Source organism: Peromyscus californicus, unplaced genomic scaffold (genome assembly GCF_007827085.1).
Source record: "Peromyscus californicus insignis strain IS unplaced genomic scaffold, ASM782708v3 Scaffold_4__1_contigs__length_199733344, whole genome shotgun sequence".
In the NCBI taxonomy this organism is placed as follows: Eukaryota; Metazoa; Chordata; class Mammalia; order Rodentia; family Cricetidae; genus Peromyscus; species Peromyscus californicus.
In genome coordinates, this window is record NW_026294562.1 from 72,092,370 (window position 1) to 72,114,870 (window position 22,501).

Genomic DNA, 22,501 nt, shown 5'->3' on the forward strand with positions numbered 1-22,501 from the left:
AGTGTCACCATTAGACAAGACCTAGCAGAAGAGTGAACTTCAGGGTTCTACAACAAGTTGAAACAATAATACAGCCTAAAATACATAAAGAAGAAAACCTAACAAATATGACTCAGTTTGCAAGAGATCAAGCCTAAGAACCCATGGAATAGAAGAAGGAGCTCCAGGGGCCATGCTCACCAGCAGAGGGGCAACTACATGCCCTATGCTGTTCCAGACTGACTGACAGCCATCTCTTCCCACAGCCCTCACTACAGAGTGGAGGACACCACTTCCATCTTCACTCCCACCATGGGCAGTTAAATATGAAGACAAGGCACAAAGGGACCACGGACACGAGGAAGAAGATCCACCAAGCGCTGAGGAACCAGCTGTTAGGGGGTTTGCCTTGGACAACTGCAAATCAAATGATGAGAAACTCTAGAGGTCAAGAGCAGAATTTGTGAACTTAGAGTTCCTCATTTTAATTAGTGTAGGCTTGGTATCAGGTTCAAATCTCCTCATGGTACTAAAATAAAAAGGCTTGAGCTCAGAGATAGCAGAATATCTAGAGGTCTGGACATGTTGAGAAAGGCACTTTTAAAGCTCACACATCTAGATCTAAGTGGAAATATATGAAAGATATCAGCACCTTGAGACCTCTGAAAACCTTGGATGATCTAAAAAACTCAAATCTGTTGACTGTGAGGTTATTAACCTGAATAATTACCAAGAGAGTGTCCTCAAGCTCCTCCCACGACTGATTTTCACCAAGAGAACCAGGAAGTCCCTGATTTAAATACAAAGGTTGATGCTATGATGAAGAGGAGGAGGAAGAAGATGAGGACACTGAGGAAGAAGAGTTTGATGAAGAAGAGGATGAAGGTATAGAAGAAGAAGATGGCAAAGATGAAATCATTGGTGAAGGAGAAGAAGAATATGGATATGATAGAGAAGTTGATGAAGGTGAAGATGAGGAAGAAAACAGGAAAGGGAGAGAGAGAGAGAGAGAGAGAGAGAGAGAGAGAGAGAGAGAGAGAGACAGAGACAGAGAGAGACAGAGACAGAGAGAGACAGAGAGAGAGAGAGACAGAGAGAGAGAGAATGCAATGATGGAGAAGATTATTAATACCTCAAAAAACCTGCCAAAGCAGAATCAGTCAGTCAATGGCTGTTGGTGGGATTGTTTGGAGTTTTTTGGTAGATGTTTACAAAAGCTGTGATACAAACTCCAGGAGGCCTGCCCACTCAAAGAGCCGAAGAGTAGTTCCTGTGACACTCTGCTTTCCCCCATTTAATCTCTCATTGATAATGGTAAACTCCAACACCAACCTTGGGAACCCTGTTCCAACAAAATTGTTAAGATTGCTAGTTTTTCGTGTAAGTCTCTTGATGAAGTATGGATAGCTGTGATTGGTAAGACAACTGTGTCTACCAGTTACTCTGAGATTGTAACAACACTTTTATTGTATGTTCAGCCAACAAGAGAAGGCTTGGTAAATAAAATATTAACCTTTGGGGTCAGAAAATAATATATGAAAAGGCCTGGTCAACAAGTAGGTGGCTATGGAAGAATGAAATTAGATCTACATCTCTCACTCTGCACAAAATCGATTCAAGATGGATCAGAAACCTTAATGTAAGACACAAAATGCTGAAACTTCTAGAAGATAACATGGGAAAAAAACCACTTGAAGATGCAGAAATAGGCAAAAACTTTCTGAAAAAGACTATTAGCAGAGTAAATAAATTAAATAACTGAAAAAAATGGGACTACATGAAATTAAAAAGCTTCTGTACAGCAAAGACAACCACCAGTAGAGTGAACAGACAGCCCACAAAATCTCCTCCAGCTATAATTCAGACAGGCGGCTACTATCCAGAATACAAAGGACTGCAGAAATGAAATCCCTAAACCCTAAAGCTGTCAATCAATAGACAGGCTGACAATGGAATAGACAATTCAAAAAGAAAGAAATGCAAACGACCAACAAATATTTTTGAAGTTGTTCAACATCCTTAGCTCATCAGGAAAATGCAAGATAAGACTACTTCTAGGGATGGAGAGATGGCTCAGTGATTAAGAACAAGTACTCATAAGTGCTTGTGACACCAGCTCCAGGGATCCAACACCCTCTTCTGGACTCAGAAAGCATCTGCCTTCACATCTTTACATACTTACATACAATCTCTTACACACTAAAAAAATAGACTACTTCCTTTTTTTTTTTTTTTTTTTTTTGAGACAGGGTTTCTGTAGTTTTGGTGTCTATCCTGGAGCTCACTCTGTAGACCAGGCTGGCCTTGAACTCACAGAGATCTACCTGGCTCTGCCTCCTGAGTGCTGGGATTAAAGGTGTGCACCACCACCACCCAGAAACTACTTCCTTCTTGACCCAATCATAATGGCTGCCATCAAGAAATTAAATAACTAAATGCTGATGAAGATGTGGGGGAGAACTTATACACTACCGATAGAAGTATAAACAGATAGAGCCACTATGAAAATCCATGTGGATGTTTCTCAAAAGACTAAAATTAGAACTACCATATGACCCAACTATGCTACTGCTGAGTGTACACCCAAAGGACTCTAAGTCCTACCTCAGGACCCTTGCACATTCATGTTTATAGCTATGATATTCACAGTAGCTAGATGTTCATCCCCAGACGGGTGGATAACAAAAATGTGCTAAATATGCACAATGGAACTTTATTCAGATGTAAAGAAAAATGAAATAATGAACTCTGAAAGAAAACTGACGGAATTGGAAATAACTGTATTATGTGAGGTAACAAACTCAAAAAGACAATACCTCATTCTCTCTCATGTGCAGAGAGAGAGTTTTAAATCTTTCTGTGTGTATATATGTGAGCATATGAGTACAGATGTAGGTCAATAAACAGGAGAAGGGCTGTGGGAAGAGAAAAGGAAGTTTTAAGAAGGAAGAGGGGTAATAGAACACATGGGACAAAAAAGGAAGTGGCTTACTGGACTGGAATGTCACAAGTGCTGTGGGGGGGTGGTGACAACAGCAGAGTGTGTATAAAAATGACAGACTGAAACTAATTACCATATTTGCCAATTTCTTAAAAAGCAACTAAAACAAATTATGATGTTTTAAATAAAGAAATGTGACAACAGGACACTTTACCAGAGGAGCTTGTCTCTTCTGCTGAGGATGAAGATGTATCTGTACAGGAAGCCAGAGAAGGGGGTACTTTAAAGCGAACCTTCTGTCACTGGTCTGTATCAGATGCCAAAGTCATCACTAATAGATCATTTTCTAATTGTAACACAACAAATGAGTATTTGCTCAGTATTTTAAGCAGCAGAACAGGGGGACTTACCAGTTTTAGAGCTCGATTCTGCTGAGGTTGAAGACATATCTAGAGGTCAAAAGGAGATGCGTGACTGTATCCATTTGCTGAATAAAGGGAAGGCTGAAATTGTGTTTAACTTAATGTGGTAGAAAGTATTACCAGAAGATGTCTCTTCTGCAGAGGTTGAAGATGCATCTGTGTAAAAACAGAAAGCATGAAGCTTAAAAAAAAGAATGTCTTTTTATTGATCTGGTTTGTGGTCAATACAACCATTAAATAGGTTCATTTCCTAAATACTATATGACAAGCAAGCAAGAAACACAAATTCTTGGCTTGCAGGACATAAAGAAATAAAACTGAGATTCTGGAAGCTTTCACTCTGCTGGTTAGTTTTCACGGTGCTGGAAGGTTCTGTTTAGGCTGCTGGGGGAATAATTGCTATAAATAGTCTTACTCAGCTGTGACCCTTTAATGCTATACTGCTAACATGCCAGACATGATGTTCTCACAGGTGTAAGGGTGCCATGACTGTTATGGGGATAACCAGCTGCTTTCTGACTGGATTTGAAGCCCTCTCCAAAGAAGGGAATTTATTATCTGGTATTGTAAAACTGATCTGGGTAGGTGATAAGCCCTAGTGGGGAAGGTACTATGGTGTTCTTGCTAAGTGGATACAATGTGACTGTCAAATTGACTTCTAAATTCTTATAGTTCTGCCCATAGGTTAGTGGTGCTTCCAGCTTTGGCCAGAGAAGCTTGTTTTTGCATGGGTTTATGGTTATTGCAGAGACTCATGACTGGTCAAAGTGCTGAGAAGAAGTGACTTTTATGCTTAGCCCCAACTGAGACTTCAATATACCTGTTCCAGGTCTCAGGAACCATATGGTAGAAGGAGTAGAAAGAATGAAACAGCAGGAGGAAGTCCTAGGGAGTTCTAGAACATTGTCTTTTGGGCAAGACATAGATGTTGCATTCTTGACTTTCAGCAGCTGTGATTGTATACACAAGACTTGCACAGGATTGGGCTCATGGTCATCCCATTGTGGAGAGAGAAGGAGCTCATGAGGCCTCGCCTCATCCCTCCCTGAGGCGCTATAGGCAACTGATGGTTGCTGAGGGAGAGTGAAGGGCGTGGGGTGGGCTTTCTTCATGTTGTAGCCACTGATAAGTTGCCTGCACTCTTGTAAGTAACTCCTCACCTATGCTTTGCTAAGTAACCTTAATTAAACTGATTAGTTTATAAAATAAAGTCATGAAGTAGAAGATGGCCTCACTGGGAAGAGGAACAGAGTTAGTAAGAGTCTGAGGGGCACAGAGGAGGGTGATAGAGGTGAATATAGTCAAAGCACACTATATGAAAGTGTGAAATTGTCATAACAAAAGTCGTTATCATATATAATTAACATATGCTAAAATTGAAAACAAAAAGTACTTATTAGTTAAAACCACACAGTAAAAGATGTTACCACTTCGCTCTCCACTCTTCCCTTCTGCTGAGGTTGAAGACATATCTATGAGCAAAGAGAAGAAGAAATGTATGTGTGATCACTTTCCAAACAGAAAGAGGAAAAACTATGATTGTGTTTCACTTAAGAAATGTGATGGGCTGTGGAGGAACCCACAGACAGCTGACCTGAGCTTGTGGGAGCTCATGGACTCTGGACCACAGCTAGGGAGCCTCCATGGGACCAAACTAGGCCCTCTGCATGTGGGTGACAGTTGAGTGGCTTGGTCTATTTGCTCCTAGCAGTGGGATCAGAACCTGTCACTGGCACCTGAACTGACTTTTGGGAACCTGTTCCCCATGCTGGGATACCTTGCTCAGCCTTGATGTAGGGGGAAGAGCTTGGTCCAGCCTCAACTTCATATCCCATGCTTTGTTGATTCCCATGGGAGGCCTGCCCCTTTCTGAACTGAGCCAGAGGAGGAGTGGGTGGGGGAGAGGGTAGATAGGAGGTAGGGGGAGGGAATGGGAGGAGAGGAGGGGGGAGAAACTGCTAGGTATGTAGAAATAAATGAAAAATTTTAATAATAATAAAAAAGAAATGTGATGGGGTGAAAAGATCACCAGAGGAGATCTCTGCTATGGTTAAAGATGCATCTGTGTGTAAACCCAGGGAACAAGATGCTCTGAAATGAGTAGAATGTATGGGGGGGGTTCACTCACTTTACTTTATGATTAATGTAAAAATAAGCTTACTGTCTAGATACAACACAACAAATAAGGAATTTCTTCATTAGCTAAGCCCCACAATGGAGGGCTTTACCATTTGGAGAGCTGGATTCAGCTGAGACTGAAGAAGTACCTATAGATAAAGAGAAATAAATATTTAGATAATTTACCAAATAAGAAGAGAAAGGGCTGTCATTTGATTAACATAAAAACATGACAGGCAGAAAACATTACCAGAGGCGGTATCTTCTGTGGAGACTGAAGAGGCATCTGTGTGTAAAGCCAGAAAATAGAGACTTGTCATTTTAGTGTCTTGGTATGAGAAGGTGGCTCAGTAGCTAAAACACTCGCCTTGAAAACACATGAATCTGAGATCAATTCCCAGAACCCCTATGAAAATGCCTGGAGGAATGTGACCTTGTAATCCCAGCACTGGGGAGACAGAGCAAGAGGAACCCTGTGCCTGTGACCAGTCACTCTAGCCCAATTAGTGAGCTCCCAGCCAATGAGAGCCCCTGTGTCAAAGGAGATGGATGGTGCTTCTGAAATTGATACCCAACATTGTCCTCCAGTCTCTACATACGTGTGCACAAAGGTGCAAGAACACTATCATATTCATGCACTATCACAGATGCACGTACTATCACATAAGAACACACACACAGATATAGATAGATAGATGGATAGAGAGAGAGAGAGATAAGGAGAATTGGCGTTTTTGTATTTTCAAATCTTTGGACAATGTAATCATTAGCTAGGGATATTTTTAAATAAAACTTGACAAACTATCTGAATATAGAAACAGTACAGTGAGGACCCTCTCAGGTGGAAAGCCTGCTTCTATTGAAGTTGAAGAAATAGCTATAGAGCCATAGGAGAGGAGGCATACTTAGATTTTTTTTCTAATGAAAAGGGGAAAGCTCTGGTTGTATTTAAATTAATAGATGTGACGGGTTGAAAACATTACCTGAAGAAGTCTCTTCTGCTGAGGCTGAAGATACATCTGTGTGTAAACCCAGAGAACAGAATGATTTTTTTAATGACAGTCTTCCATTGATCTTTGCATTGTGGTCAATATGATTTAAGTAGTTTTGTTTTCTAAATATGAATGGCAAGTAGGAAAACCATCTCTATTATTGAAGATACCATACACTTTCCTGGCAGGACATGCAGAAAGGAAGCTGTAACTGAGCTGGAAACTTCCTCCCCACTGGCTGGCTTTTGTAGTGTTTGAAGATGCTGTGTGAGCTGCTGGGGAAGAACTGCCATCAGCAGCATTTCTCATCTGTAAACCCCGAAGGCTACAATACTGACTATCCCGGAAAGCTATGTCCACCGTTGTAAGAGTGCCATGACTCTTGTAGGTGTAACCGACTCTTCTGATTGGCTGTGAGGCTGCTCCATAGGAGTTCTGTGCTGAGACGTGGTCAAAAGTCCCTGGTTCCAGAGGTGATAGGCTCTAGTGGCAAAGCTACGGTTGATGTTTTGCTAAGTGGGTGTGACATGGCTGTCAAATTGACACCTAAGTAATTGTGTTTTGATGAGTGCTGGTTTTAGCCTTGGTCAAAGAAGGTTCTTTTTGCAATGGTTGGCAGTTACTGTAGAGACTCATAACTGGTCAAAGTGATGATAACAAGCGACTTAAAGGCTTAGCCTAAATTGGACACTTCTGTTTCCTCTCTAAGATCGGGGAGTAGCATGAAATAGTAGACAGGTTTATCATGGTTTTATTTAAGACTGTAGTTAGCTCTAATGATTCATGCTTCATTTTGAAGACTATATTTAAGAATCCTTTAAAACAAAGCAAGTGTAAAAGCCAGAGGAAGTGATGGAGAGCTGTGGAACATAATTTTCTGGGTATGGTACAATTGCACTCTTGAACTCTCCCCTGATGTAATTACCTGCATCTGACTTGCCTAAGGTTGATCCTATAGTCATTGTCATGGAAGTGGGAGACTCAAGAGACCTGCCACTCCTTAAGGGTCTCTACAATAACTGATTGCTATGGGGGGGGGCACTGACTTTAGTGGCATAAGCCACTGCTAAGTTGCCAAGGCTTTCAGAAATAACCCTCAACTATGCTTCTCCAGTAACACAAATCAACTCATTGGTCCATAAAATGAAAGGCACCAAAGGAGAAAAGATCCTCACTGGGAATAGAAACAGGGTTAGGCATAGTGTGAGGAGTATTGGACAGAGTATTGGGTATGAATTTCATTAAACATGCTATGTACACATTTGAAAATATCATAATGAAATTCACTATTATGTATGATTAAATGCTATTTTTTAAAAGGGGGTGCTGGAGAGATTGCTCTCTGGTTAAGACTGCCTACCGTTCTTCCAGAGGACAAGTTCACTTCCCAGTACTCACGTTGGTGGCTCACAGCTGTCTGTAACTCCAGCTCCAGTTGGATCCTAAGTCTCTGGTCTCCAAGGGCACATACACTCATGTGTACATATACATGTGCATACCCAATAGACACAACTAAGATTTTTTAAAAAAGAATTTCATTTTTTAGACAACACAGTGAAGGACTTTACCAGTTGTCTCTCCACTCTTCCCTTCTGCTGAGACTGAAGACATATCTATGTGCAAAGAGAAAAAGACATGTATGTATGCAATCACTTTCCAAATAGAAAGAGGAAAAACTATGACTGTGTTTCACTTAAGAGCTGTGATGGACTGCAAGATTACAAGAGGAGATCTCTGCTGTGACTGATAAGAAAGTCATCTCATTTAGCTAAACAATACTGGGGACATTACCAGATGGAGAGCTGGATTCAGCTGAGGTTGAAGAAGCATCTATGGACAAAGAGAAATAAATATTTAGATAATTTACCAAATAGGAAGAGAAAAGGCTGTCATTTGATTAACATAAAAACATGACAGGCAGAAAACATTACTAGAGGAGGTATCTTCTGTGGAAACTGAAGAGGCATCTGTGTGTAAAACCAGAGAACAGGATGTTTTGAAATGAATGAAATTATACTGGGGTTGGGGTTGTTTTTTACTGTCTTTACTTTGTAGCCAATGTGGTCATTAAACAAATGTACTGTCTAAATATACCATAGCAAATAGGGAATTTCTACACTAGGTAAGAAGCACAATGGGGTACTTTACCATTTGGAGAGCTTGATTCTTCTGAGGTTGAAGAAACGTCTATAGACAGAGAAGAGACATGGATGGCTAAGTCCTTTGCCCAATAGGAAGAATAAAAGCTCTCACTGTATGACAGGTAGAAAAATTACCAGAGGATGGATCTTCTGCTGGTGAAGATGCATCTATATATAAAACCAGAAAATAGGATGCTTTAGAATTAGTGTATTGGACTGGGAGCCTGTCTCAGGAGATAAAACATTTACCTTACAAACATCAATTCAAAATACCCACATAAAAATGCTGGGAGTGGTTGTGTGCACTGTCTTCCCAGCACAGGGGAGACAGAGAAAGGGGATCCCCATAGCTCTGTGTTCAGTTGCTTTAGTCTAATTAGTGAGCTCCAGGGCAATGAGAGACCCTGCCTCAAAGGAGGTGAGCACATGTTCGTGAGGATGACATCTGAGGTCATCTTCCAGCCTCAGACACGCAGAAAGATGCTCATCCTCTCCGTACAAACAACATCCACAAACACATAAAAGATGTGTTTCTTGTCACTGGGCTTTATTTTGTGGTCCGTGTGATTATTAAATAGGCTCGTGTTCTAATTACAGCATGACTGAGAAGAAATCCGTTTTATTTAGCTAAACAGAATATTGGGGGCATTACCAGTTGGAGAGCTGGATTCAGCTGAGACTGAAGAAGTATCTATAGATAAAGAGAAATAAATATTTAGATAATTTACCAAATAAGAAGAGAAAGGGCTGTCATTTGATTAACATAAAAACATGACAGGCAGAAAACATTACCAGAGGCGGTATCTTCTGTGGAGACTGAAGAGGCATCTGTGTGTAAAGCCAGAAAACAGAGACTTGTCATTTTAGTGTCTTGGTATGAGAAGGTAGCTCAGTAGCTAAAACACTCGCCTTGAAAACACATGAATCTGAGATCAATTCCCAGAACCCCTGTGAAAATGCCTGGAGGGATGTGACCTTGTAATCCCAGCACTGGGGAGACAGAGCAAGAGGAACCCTGTGCCTGTGACCAGTCACTCTAGCCCAATTAGTGAGCTCCCAGCCAATGAGAGACCCTGTGTCAAAGGAGATGGATGGTGCTCCTGAAATTGATACCCACCATTGTCCTCCAATCTCTACATATGTGCGCACACAGGTGCAAGAGCATCTGAGGAACACATGAGTGCATGCACGTGTGTGTGTGGGTGGGCGTGTGCGTGCAAGTATCTTTTGGTCATTGCTTTGTGGTCAATGTGATCATTAGTAAGCTTATTTTCTAAACACAACATGACAAATAAGAAAACTTAGTTAACCATCACAATGCGAGACTAACCAGTTGAAGAGCTCGCTTCTGCTGAATTTGAAGAAATAGCTGTAGATAGAGAGGAGGAGACACACCTGGATTCCTTTGCCAAATAGAGGAAAAGCTCTGACTGTTTAGTAGGAAATTTGACAGTCAAAAAACATTACCAGAGGAGGTATCTTCTGCTGAGGCTGAAGATGCATCTGTGTATAAATCCAGAGAACAAGATGCCTTAAAATGAGTGACTTTCATTGATATATTTATTTTGTGGTCATTATGATCATTAAGTAGGTGCATCTTGTAAATAGACATTACAGGTAGGAAAACGATATCTATTGCTGAAGATACCACACACATTGTGTGCAAGACATGTGGAAACAAAGCTGCAACTGAGCTGCAAGCTTCCTCCCTGCTGGCTAGCTTTCATACTGTTGGAAGGTACTATGCAGATTTCTGGGGAAGAACTGTCATCAGCAATATTTCTCAGCTGCAAACCCCACAGGCTACAATACTGGCCTTCCAGGCAAGATATGTCCACTGGTACAAGAGTGACGTAACTGATACGGTGGTAACCAACTCCTTTCTGTTTCCCCCTTTCCTTCAAGGTTGTCCTCATTGGGTGGTGTGGGAGCCCACAAAGGTTTTCTAGTGAGATCTGAGCTTGCTTTACACAGCAGGGCTGCATTAGGGGATGGCTGGACCATGTGTAAGGTTACCAGGTGTTTGGGATGGTCTACATTTGGCTGTGCTGGGGGAGGTCTTTTGCCTCACCCCATGGCATTCCTTTAAAAAGCCCTGTAGTCAAGGCAGAAGGGGCTGGTGGGTTGAGACCCAGGTCCTCCCGAGGCTATCCTGTGTTTTCTGTCTGTCTCTATCCTTCTATCTACAAATTCCTCATTTCTCCCTGCTCAAGAGTACCCTGGGGGAGTGAGAGGGAGCTGGCCTCCCTCATGGGGGGGGGACTTATGTCTAGTACTGTAAACTTGACCTGGAGATGTGAAAAGTCTTAGTGGGGAAGCTACTTTTGTTGTACTGCTAAGTGAACCTGGCATGCCTATCAATTCTTCTTGGAAATGTCTACATGTATGCCTATGGATCAGCTTTGATCAGAGAAGCTTCTTCTTGCAGTGGTTGGTGGTGACTGCAGACACTCATAAGTGGTCAAAGTTTTAACAGTAAGCCACCATTGAATGGGCATCTGTATCACCTCTTCCAAGTGTCAGGAAGTATCACGGTGAGAGGGTGGCAAGAAGAGAATGTGTGAGGAAAGGGGGGAGTGCTGTGAATACAGCTGTTGGGATCTTGGACTCTCAGTAGCTGTGATTATCTGTACAAGACAACCACATGATCGGGCTCATCGTCATCCCATCATAGAGGAGGGAGGAGCTCGTGGGATCCCATCCCTCCCTGAGGATCTGTAGGCAGTGAACAGTTGCTGGGAGAAAGGAACATTTTCAGTGGTGTAGCCCTGGTAAGTTGCCAATGATCTTGCACATAGCTCCCTACTGGGGATCTTCTAATAACCTAGTTAAACTGATTAGTTTATGAAATAAAGATGTGAGAGTAGAGGGTGGCCAAGCCAGGAAGAGAAACAAAGATTAGAGAGTATGAGGGGACAGAGAGAATGATGAAGGTTAATACAGTACACACATGTATGAAAGTGTCATCATTAAACCTTTTACGTGTAACTGATACTTGCTATTAAAAAAAAAAAAAACTCCAGTCCAGACCAGCAGAGGCAGCAGCCTGAGCAGCCGCAGCCTGCGCCCTCTCCCGCCCGCCCGCCCTCCACCGCCCTCCACCCGCCCCGGGGTCTCTTTCCCCTCTCCTCCTCCTCTACCCCCCCCCTCCTCCGCCCGCTAGCGGGGGGACCCCCTCGCCTTCCCGCCCGCCCCTATTGTTCTGCCCCCGGCTTCCCGCCCTTCCCCTTCCCGCCCGCTCCCCTTTTCCCCTCAGTCGACTCGCGCCTCCAGTGACCAAAGACTTGACCACTCAAAGTCCAGCTCCCTGTAACTACTAGACATGGACACCGGTGTGATTGAAGGTGGATTAAATGTCACTCCCACCATCAGGCTACTTATGCATGGAAAGGAAGTTGGCAGTATCATTGGAAAGAAAGGAGAATCTGTTAAGAAGATGCGCGAGGAGAGTGGTGCACGTATCAACATCTCAGAAGGGAATTGTCCTGAGAGAATTATCACTTTGGCTGGACTGACTAATGCCATCTTCAAAGCCTTTGCTATGATCATTGACAAACTGGAAGAGGACATAAGCAGCTCTATGACCAATAGCACAGCTGCCAGTAGACCCCCAGTCACCTTACGGCTGGTGGTCCCTGCTAGTCAGTGTGGCTCTCTCATTGGAAAAGGGGGGTGCAAGATCAAGGAAATAAGAGAGAGTACAGGGGCTCAGGTCCAGGTGGCAGGGGATATGCTCCCCAACTCAACTGAGCGGGCAATCACTATTGCTGGCATTCCGCAATCCATCATTGAGTGTGTCAAACAGATCTGCGTGGTCATGTTGGAGTCCCCCCCGAAGGGCGTGACCATCCCGTACCGGCCCAAGCCCTCGAGTTCTCCAGTCATCTTTGCAGGTGGTCAGGACAGGTACAGCACAGGCAGCGACAGTGCGAGCTTTCCCCACACCACCCCGTCCATGTGCCTCAACCCTGACCTGGAGGGACCACCTCTAGAGGCCTATACCATTCAAGGACAGTATGCCATTCCACAGCCAGATTTGACCAAGCTGCACCAGTTGGCAATGCAACAGTCTCATTCTCCCATGACTCATGGCAACACTGGATTCAGTGGTATTGAATCCAGCTCTCCAGAGGTGAAAGGCTATTGGGCAGGTTTGGATGCATCTGCTCAAACTACTTCTCATGAACTCACCATTCCAAACGATTTAATTGGCTGCATAATCGGGTGTCAGGGCGCCAAAATCAATGAGATCCTTCAGATGTCTGGGGCGCAGATCAAAATTACAAACCCAGTGGAAGGATCTACTGATAGGCAGGTCACCATCACTGGATCTGCTGCCAGCATTAGCCTGGCTCAGTATCTAATCAATGTCAGGCTTTCCTCCGAGACAGGTGGCATGGGGAGCAGCTAGAACAGTGCAGATTCATCCATAATCCCTTTCTGCTGTTCACCACCACCCATGATCCATCTGTGTAGTTTCTGAACAGTCAGCGATTACAGGTTTTAAATAGTTTGTAAATTTTCAGTTTCTACACACTTTATCATCCACTCATGATTTTTTAATTAAAAGCGTTTTAATTCCTTTCTCTGTTCAGCAGTTACGCTGAGATATCCATATTTAGTTTTATAAGCTTCTCCCCTTTTTTTCCATTTTTTTGGGGTTTTTTTTGGCTCATGAATTTTTGTTTGTCATGGAAATGTAAGAGTGGAATATTAATACATTTCAGTTTAGTTCTGTAATGTCAGGAATTTTTCAAAAAAAAATTAAAAGATGAAAAAAAAAAACTCCAAAGACAAAACCCACATGTCATTAGTTACAGCACAAGAGCACAGGAAAGGACTTTACCAGTTGTCTCTCCACTCTTCACTTCCGCTGAGGATGAAGATGTATCTGTGAACAAAGAAGAAATGGATGTGTGGTCACTTTCCAAACAGAAGAGGAGAAGCTCTGAATGTGTTTTTAAGAAATTTGACGGTCAAAAAACATTACCAGAGGAGGCATCTTCTGCTGAGGCTGAAGAGGCATCTGTGTGTAAGGCCAGAGAACAGGGACGCTCTAACATGATTACGACAATACTTGGGGTGATTTCGTTACCTTTACTTTGTGGTCAGTGTGACCATTAAGTAGGTTCACTGTCCAAATACAACATGACAAATAAGAAACTAAGCTCATTAGTTTAGCAGCACCAGGTGGGCCTTTACCATTTGAAGAACTTGTTTCTGCTGAGGTTGAAGAAATGTCTGTAGACAGAGAAAGAGAAAAAAGGCATATGCAGATCATTTACCAATTAGGAGGGGAAAAAAAGCTCTCATTTTATTTAAATTAAAAAATATGACAGGTAGAAACATTACCAGAGGAGGTCACTCCCGCTGATGAAGATGCATCTGTATATGAATCCAGAAACAAAATGGGAGGCTTTAAAATTAATGTCTTGGGCTGGAAGGATGACTCAGCTAGAGAACCTGAGCTCCATTCCCAGGAGTTATGTAAAAATGCTCGAGTTCTGGTGTGTGTCTGTAATCTCAGCGCTGGGGAGGCACAGACATGGGAACCATACAGCTTACTGGCCAGTCATGCAGTCTAATTAGCGAGCTCCAGGCTAACGAAAAACCTTTAAGACGCTGTCTTAAAGGAAGTGGATGATATTCTAAGAGTGACACACAAGGACCTTCTCTCATCTCCATATACAAGAGCACCTATGTGTACACACACACCTCACATGTGAACACACACAAACACACTAATATGCTCAGAAGAAACGAGTCTTCCTTTGATCTTTACTTTGTAGTCAATGTGATCCTTTAGTAGGTTCATTTTCTAAATACATGACAAATGAGATTACTATCTTAATACTTAAATAGCACCACAGGAGACTTTACCAGTTGAAGAAGTCATTTTTGCTGACCTTGAAGACACATATATGAATGAAAAATAAAAGAAACATATCTAGGTTCCGTTGCAAAATAGAAAGAAAAAAAGAAATGTGACAGTCAAAAAAACATTACCTGAGGATGTTTCCTCTCCTTCTGAGGCTGAAGATGCATCTGTGTATAAACCCAGAGACAGGATGCTTTAACATGAGTGTCTTTTCATTGATCCTTGCTTTGCAGCCAATATGATCACTGAATGGATTAATTTTCTAATATGACATAGCAAATCAGGAATCGTTCTCTATTTAGAAGACACCACACACTTTGCTTACTGGGTATACAGAAATCGAGGTGGGACTGAGCTGTAAGCTTCCTTCTTCCTGGTCACCTTTCACAGGATTGGATGGTATTATTCAGGCTGTTGGGGAAGCGCTGTCATCAACAGTCTTACCCTCTGTGAAGTCTGCATGTTACACTATTGATTTGGCAGGCAAGGTGTACCCTTTGGTGTAAGAGTGACGTGACTGTTGTGGGTGTAACCAACTCACTTCTGCTTGGATTTGAGGCTACTCCCCAGGAGTCTGGTGTGGTAAATCTGCTCAAAAGCTTATGGTATAGGATTCGAAAGCTCTAGTGGGAAAGATACTGTTGTTTTGCCAAGTGGAGTTGATATGGCTGTCTAGTTGATATCTAAATTGTTATATTTATGCCCATAAGCTGGTTCTGGTTTCTGCTTTGGTCAGAGAAGCTTCTTTTTGCAGAGACTCATAACTCCTCAAACTGCTAATAACAACTGATTTAAATGCTCAGCCCTAAGTGTGACTATTTGAAGTAGAGTCGGGTTGATCTTGAGTTTTATTGAACTTTGTGGATAGTTACAACAACTCATACTGCATATGATGAAGAAATGGAAAACTTCAAAACCAAAACAGAATGCAAGTGCCAGAGAAAGGCTCACAGTGATTTGGCATGCCATCTTCTGGGCATGGTATGTTTATGGCTTTCTCACAACTCCAACAAGCATGACTACCTGCCCCAAGACCTGCACAAAGTTGAGCCCACCACTATTCTGCCACGGAGAGTGGACAGTTATGAGGCCCTTCCTTTCTCTAAGTTATAGGCAATAGCTGATGGCTAGGGGAGGGAGAGACATTTTCTTCAGTGGTCTGACCACTGCTCCTGCAAATAACCCCTTCTCTACGCCCCTGTAAGTACCCCAATTCATACTCACTAGTTCACACATGCACAAAACAAGTAGAGGTAGAGGGGGAGATCAGCTGAAGTGTGGGGGGTACTAGAGAGGGTAGTGGGGTAAATATAAAAATACAGTATGCACACATGTATTAAAGGTCAAAATGAGGCCCCTTAGTATATATAATTTAAACATGCTAATAAACACCTTTAAAAACAAACACATCGCTGGGCGGTGGTGGCGCACGCCTTTAATCCCAGTACTCGGGAGGCAGAGCCAGGCGGATCTCTGTGAGTTCGAGGCCAGCCTGGACTACCAAGTGAGTTCCAGGAAAGGTGCAAAGCTACACAGAGAAACCCTGTCTCGAAAAACCAAAAAAAAAAAAAAAAAAAAAAAAAAAAAAACAAAAAAAAAAAACAAAAAACCACATCTCTCTGGCTGGCTAAGCAACATTGTGGGGGACTTTATCAGTTGGAGAGGTTGCTTCTGCTAACACTGAAGTAGTGTCAATAAACAAGAAGAAATTGACTTACAGCCACCCTCCAAACAGAAAGAGTAAAAACGCTGAGATATTTAACTTCAGAAATAGAAGCTGAAAATATTACCAGAGGGTGTCTCCTCTTCTGCTGAGACCGAAGCTGCATCTGTGGAGAACCCCAGAGAACAGGGCTTAATGTCCTGCTTTAAAATGGGCAGGACAGCGCTGGCTCTGTCTTGTCTTGGGTCTTTACTTTGTGGCCATCTTCTAAATACAACATGACAAGTGAGAAACAATACAACGCGGGACTGTACCATTCAGAGGGCTTGATTCTGTTGAGGCTGAAGATGTGTCTGCAGACAAAGAGGAAGAGGCATGCTTGGTTCATTTGCTTCAAAGACGGGGGACATGTTTTATAGGAAAAAAACCTATGACAATCAGAAAACATTACCAGAGGAGGCCTCCTCTTCTGCTGAGATTAAAGACATGTCTGTATGTAAGCCTAGGGACCAGGAGATTGTAGCCTGAGTGTTTGGGCTGGAGAAACAACTCAGTAGGTGTAGGAGCCCCCAGAGGCTATCTAGTGAGAACTTACTCAGGGTCAAAGAATCTGAGCTTGCTTTACCCAGCAGGGCTGCATAAGGAGATGATTTGGCCATGGGCGTGGTTACCAGGTGATTGGAAGAGTCTACATTTGACTGTGCAATGTGCTATGATCTAGCAAGGGGGAGATCTTTTGCCCCTTGGCATATTATAAAGAACTCTTTTGAATAAATGGAAAACACTGTTGGGTATTGATCCAGGCCCTCCCAAAGCTATCCTGTGTTTCTGTCTTTCTTCTCACCGTCTAGGTCTCTCTTTCTAGCTGATATTTCCTTATTCCTCTCTCCTCCATCTAAGAACCCTTCAAAAAAAAATAGGAGCTGGATTCCCACAAGTCGGCAAAGAAGTTGCCTTGTAAGCATAAGACCCGGGATTTGATTATTCCTAGAACCCACATAAAATGCCAAGCATGCTGGTATGCACTTTTAAGCCCAGCCCTGGGAGGCAAAGACAGGAGGATCTCCGGGGCTTCCTGGCCAGCCAGGGTAGTCTAATTGGTAAACTCCAAGCCAAGGAGAGACTCTGTTTGTAAGGAAGTGGTTGACATTTCTGAGGAAGACATCCGAGATTGTTCTGTGGTCTATACACATGCGCACATGTGTGCCGTACACATGAACACACACTTAGGCATTTGTATGCACATGAGTACACATATGCTTGCATACATACACATATGAAATGAATGCCCTTTCATTGATCTTCATGTTATTCTTGTATGATCATTGGACAGGCTCTCTCCCTCCCCCCCCCCTCTTGTTTTTTCAAGACAGGTTTTCTCTGTGTAGTTTTTGGTGCCTGTCCTGGATCTCGCTCTGTACACCAGGCTGTCCTTGAACTCACAGAGATCCACCTGGCTCTGCCTCCCAAGTGCTGGGATTAAAGGCGTGTGCCACCACCGCCCGGCAGGTTCTCTTTCTAAATACTACACAGCAAATGAGCAACCCATCTCACTAGATTACACAGAACAACGGAGACGGGATGCCCCGCTGACACTGGGTGAACGGCAAAGAGACTCAGGGATGGAAACAGATGTTCATCTAAGCAACTGTCCCAGAACCAAAAAGAACATTCAAATTACCAGTTGGAGGGATTAGAAATGGAGTAGTTGCCAAAGAGCCTGTAAATAAGAAAAGGTAAATGATCAAATACTATTCAATACCAAACAAAGGAACCCTGACACCTGACTTTCATGTATTTAATTAACTTTTCTTGATTGCCTGCTCCTCTGTGCCAGCACTTGGCTAGGGCTGGAGAGAAAGTCAACAAAACTACATTATGATTCGAGTCCTCAGAAAGAGGCCCGTCTCGTGGGAAGACAGACAAGATCAAACATTTCATAAGGAGTTGTAAAATTGCAGTGAGGGCAAGTGCTACGAGGGAGGTGTGAGTGTGTGTGTGTGTGTGGTGTGTGCGTAGTGTGGTGTGGTTGTGTGTGTGGTGTGTGTGCGTAGTGTGGTGTGGTTGTGTGTGTGGTGTGTGTGTCATGTGGTGTGTGTGATGTGTGTGTTGTGTGTTGTGTGTGTTGTGTGATGTGTGTGATGTGTGTGGTGTGTGTGCATAGTGTGGTGTGGTTGTGTGTGTGGTGTGGTTGTGTGTGTATAGTGTGTGTCTATGTGTGTGTTGTGTGGTGTGTGTGATGTGTGTGTGTTGTGTGGTATGTGTGATGTGTGTGTGTTGTGTGATATGTGTGGTTGTGTGTATATAGTGTGTTGTGTGATATGTGTGGTTGTGTGTGTATAGTGTGTTGTGTGTGATGCGTGTGTGGTTGTGTGTGTGTATGGTGTGTGTGTCTGTATGTGTGTTGTGTGTGTGTGTGTGTGTTGTCAGAAGCTCTGACCTGGCCAAGGAGCTCCCCTCTCTCTAGGAATCCCCCCTTCACCCTATCCCCAGTTCTGGGTCTGGTTCGATGAGGCAGTCTGCTCAAGGACAACGACAACCACTCTCAGGCCTTGTGTTCACTTTAGCCCCAGGGTCATGGCAAACACCTGCCGTCCTACCTGTGCACTGTGGCGGGCAGAGGCCGTTATCACGGGGAGGAGTTACTTCTACTGGAGTGGGAGCGATGTCTGATACAAAACACAAGTGGGAATGTCAGTCAACTGAACGGAAGTTTTCATTCATTTTCTGGTTACACTCAATCCCACCTTTACTGCAGTCTGCCTTTGTTATTGGGAAAACCGATAAGAGGGGTAGTTATTCCACATCTTTCTGAGTAAGGGCTTAAACATCCAGATTCAAAGCACACACCCTGTGATACTATAAATTAAATCTTTCCTGAGATGAAATCTGCTACTTGCATGATCCAGACCCATTGGGGAGAAAATTACTGTTTGTATTAGGATACAGTACAGAGGTAGCTCAAAGGACGTTGGGGTAAATGGGCATTTTTGCTCCATATGACTATTGTAGCATATACTAGCATCCCTGCCATTGCCAATAATAGGACTAGCCCTCCCAGTCCTTATACCCCCACCTCCAACCTATTTTTTTCCTACTGTACAGTCAGTAACTCAGTCAGAGAGCCAAGTGCTAGGGTATTCCAAAACAACACACTGGCAGGCCAGGAGACAGGCTTTGTGGAATGCCCAGAATGTATGCAAGCACAGGACTTGAACTTGAACTTGGTCTTGACTTGGCTGTAGAGAGGCCCTCTTGGTATACTTCTGGGATCTTGTCTATTTCTTGAGATATTCATTCAGCCAAGTGACTCTTGGAGAACCAGGGGTCAAACTGTACTAGCTTGGTAGAATTTCAACATCATATTATCACCGATAGAAAGTGAGTTGGAAAATGAGCAGAAAGCTTACCAGTTGCAAGGACAAAAGCTGCAGCTGGACTTGAGGTAGGAACTGTTGAAACAAGCAGGGTAAGAAAATTGTAATTAAATGCCATCCTTGTCAATCAATTCTGCTTGTAAAAGTGAATGACTCCATACACACATGTGTCCTAATATGTTCAGTTCTACTTTGTTCCTATTCGATTCCCCTAGTCTCCGTTTCATAAAGTTAAAGCAAATGAACAGTAGCAAGGTGGTACATGGGGCTGGAGCCAAGAGACTGGCTCCTAGTGTCTGTGTAACAGAGTGTGTGACCCTGGATGAGTCCTGAATCTCCAAACTTCAGCCCCTGCATGGGAAGGTCTACCCTGCAGATCAGCCGTGTCTGTGACCTGCTTTTAGAAATACAGATTCCTGGGGCTGAAGAGGTGGTTCAGTTGTTAAGAGCACGTACTCATCTTGAAGATGACCTGGGTTTGGTTCCCAGCACCTAAATGGTGGCTCACAAACATCTGTAACTCCATGTCTGGGCAATCTTATGTTCTCTTGTGATTTCTGCTAGCCCCAGGCACACACATGGTGCATATGCATGCACGCAGGTGAAACATTCATGCACATAAAACAAAAAGAAGAAAAAGGAATGTAGACTCTTGGATGCAAATCTGCATTTTAACAGAATCCCCAGCAAGTTTTGTGCACATCAAACTCTGAGAGACATGGGAAAAGAGGTGACTGCAGACCTGGACGCACATGGTGGAGTCAGGAGCAAATGGGAAAGCCTGTGCTCATACGCAGGACAGTCCTCTCTGCTCAGCCACAGCCAATTGCTGTCCCAATGAAATTCACATTACCATTGGGCACTTGGAGTTTTTTTTCCTTTGGTCCAAGCTAGAAATCTTGATCTAGAGGTGTAGTTTGATGGCAAATAACTTGTACAAGGCCCTGTATTTGTATATACTTGTATCTGACCCCTAGCATGGGGAAGAAGACAGATGGATGTGTGGATTTTGATATAAAAGCCTCTGTTTTTAAAAAGTGGGGCTAATAAAGAATGAAGTGGCTTCATTTGCAGGAAAATGGGTGCAAGTGGGAAGATCCCATCTCAAGAAGACATACCAGATCATGTTTTCCTTCGTTTATGGTTTGTGGGTTTTTATATAAATGCATAACGTTATGTGTGTTTGAATGCTATGAAAGCAGAAACAAAGCTGTCCAGGGAATGAAAAGGGCTGATGGGAATAAAAGAAGGGAGTAAGAAAAGGGAGACTGGACAGCAAGAGAGGGGATGTGTTTACACATAATGTATATGTATGTGGAAATGTCTTTATGTAACACATAATCATATACAATGAAGATATACAATGAGAACTATACACAAATTTGAAAAGGAGAAAAATGTGGAGCTAAAGATAACTTCAGCATTCATAGGCAAAGCTGGGTGACCTGAATTTCAGCTCTTAAGTGGGCAGTGGGCTCATGTGTTCCCCACTTGGGGCTTCTGGTCTTTGTGGTCTCTGAAGTTTCTTTCAGCCCTTGTAAAGTGCTGAGCCACAATGGTGTCACCCCTAATTTGTCCTGGCCTGGAATCCTTAGGCACATCTCACAGGTCCAATACAAAGAAAGAACTGGTTTCATTGTGTGATTTTCTTTCAAGGTTAATTTTTACCAAGCCTGGAAGATGGTTCTGTGATTTTGGAAATATGGATGACAGGCCATTTTCCTAACAGTTTACAGTTCAGAGGGAACTCAGGTGGTATTTCTCCAACCTGTTTAAGTGTATGCTCATCAACATGAGCTCTAGAATGAGCTCCAGAGCGTTATGTAGAAGGAGATTTACAACAGGGTGTAAGGAGAGAGGGGCTTGCATCCGGGAACCCCTAGACTCAACAGACAGCAGCATACACGTCCATGAGGAGCTCCCATCACCGAACGACATAGACCACTAAGTCCCCAGGACATAGCTCTGAGGTGACTCTTTATCCTCATGTTCTACAGATGAAGGGGTAGCAGCTCTGAGCAGTAAGGGGTCCTGCAGACCATCACCCAGTGGTTAAAGATGGAGCCAGAGCATAACCCTGGGTTCTCTGGCCCAGCATCCCAGGGTACAGCATGATTACCCAAGAGTTTTCCTTTTCACCCAAAGAAATCTGAGCAAAATTGGGTTCAACCAGAAAATTTAAAGCTCTGTTACGATACAGCCTTTGAGAAAACTGAATACATGAGTAGACTGTATTTAAAAGAGGAATTTGATATTTCTCCAACACATCCAGCCATGGTATTCCTTCCTTCTCGTTTCCACATCACTGAATTGGTGTCTGGTCCTGTGAGACACACTCGAAGCATGTGTCTCTGCACTGTTTTGTGAAAATGTAGATCAGAGTTTTGTCTGAGGTGTCTGAAGTCTTATGAGGGTTATTAAAGAATAAAAGCTAGTTGAAGAACCCATGTGCCCAACCCTGATGAGAATATGAGCGAAGCCACACCATGGTAGCTTTATCTCAGACACCAGACATCATGTCAAAAAGGAAGGGGACAGGGGCTGAGGAGATGGCTCAGTTGGTAAGTGTTTGCCATGTAGGCATGAGGACCTAGGTTTGGATCCCAGCACGAATCTAAGAGCTGGTTCTGGGGAGGCTGAGGCAGGCAGGTTTCTGGAGCTCACTGGCCAGCCAATTTGGTTCAATGAGAGACCTTGCCTCAAAAACAAAAGAGAGTGATTGAAGAAGACACTGATGTTAACCACGTGCACAGGTACTCATATGTACCCCCCCCCCCACATGTGCATGCTCACACACACGGGAAAGGGAACAAAGTATACATACTGTATTGTAATTGAGGAAAGTAACCCAGTTTACTCCTTCAGTCAATAAATGAAGGAACACCCTATGTCACTTTGATACAAATTTAGGGCACAATTTCTCTTTTCATATATAACCCTTTAAGAGACAGTGTCTCGTGTAGCTCAAATTGTCCTCAAATTCAGTTGTA

At 43.2% G+C, this 22,501-nt stretch overlaps 2 protein-coding genes across 2 annotated transcripts in view; one reads left to right on the forward strand and one right to left on the reverse strand.

The window, feature by feature from the left end:
• Positions 1-22,501, reverse strand: part of LOC128123830 (deleted in malignant brain tumors 1 protein-like) — a 118,083-nt gene that overhangs the window by 13,850 nt on the left and 81,732 nt on the right. Inside the window, exons 40-58 of the mRNA XM_052760125.1 lie at positions 19,545-19,591; positions 18,735-18,803; positions 16,586-16,624; positions 16,449-16,487; positions 16,262-16,300; positions 14,600-14,638; positions 13,796-13,834; positions 13,584-13,619; positions 13,435-13,484; positions 10,061-10,124; positions 9,246-9,284; positions 8,601-8,639; positions 6,444-6,479; positions 5,711-5,746; positions 5,571-5,609; positions 4,770-4,814; positions 3,463-3,498; positions 3,331-3,369; positions 3,135-3,173 (exon numbers count right to left, since the gene is read on the reverse strand). Of these exons, the coding sequence (XP_052616085.1) occupies positions 3,135-3,173; positions 3,331-3,369; positions 3,463-3,498; positions 4,770-4,814; positions 5,571-5,609; positions 5,711-5,746; positions 6,444-6,479; positions 8,601-8,639; positions 9,246-9,284; positions 10,061-10,124; positions 13,435-13,484; positions 13,584-13,619; positions 13,796-13,834; positions 14,600-14,638; positions 16,262-16,300; positions 16,449-16,487; positions 16,586-16,624; positions 18,735-18,803; positions 19,545-19,591 (809 nt within the window). The remainder of the gene's footprint in view (positions 1-3,134; positions 3,174-3,330; positions 3,370-3,462; positions 3,499-4,769; positions 4,815-5,570; positions 5,610-5,710; positions 5,747-6,443; positions 6,480-8,600; positions 8,640-9,245; positions 9,285-10,060; positions 10,125-13,434; positions 13,485-13,583; positions 13,620-13,795; positions 13,835-14,599; positions 14,639-16,261; positions 16,301-16,448; positions 16,488-16,585; positions 16,625-18,734; positions 18,804-19,544; positions 19,592-22,501) is intronic.
• Positions 11,790-13,175, forward strand: LOC128094633 (poly(rC)-binding protein 2-like). The gene has a single exon (XM_052713101.1). It carries the CDS (start codon positions 11,916-11,918, stop codon positions 13,002-13,004), a length of 1,089 nt encoding a protein of 362 aa, XP_052569061.1. The 5' UTR covers positions 11,790-11,915; the 3' UTR covers positions 13,005-13,175.

What these genes read in the sequence shown, in the direction of transcription:
- LOC128094633 (XM_052713101.1), top strand. Translation starts at nt 11,916, where the DNA reads ATGGACACCGGTGTGATTGAAGGTGGATTAAATGTCACTCCCACCATC.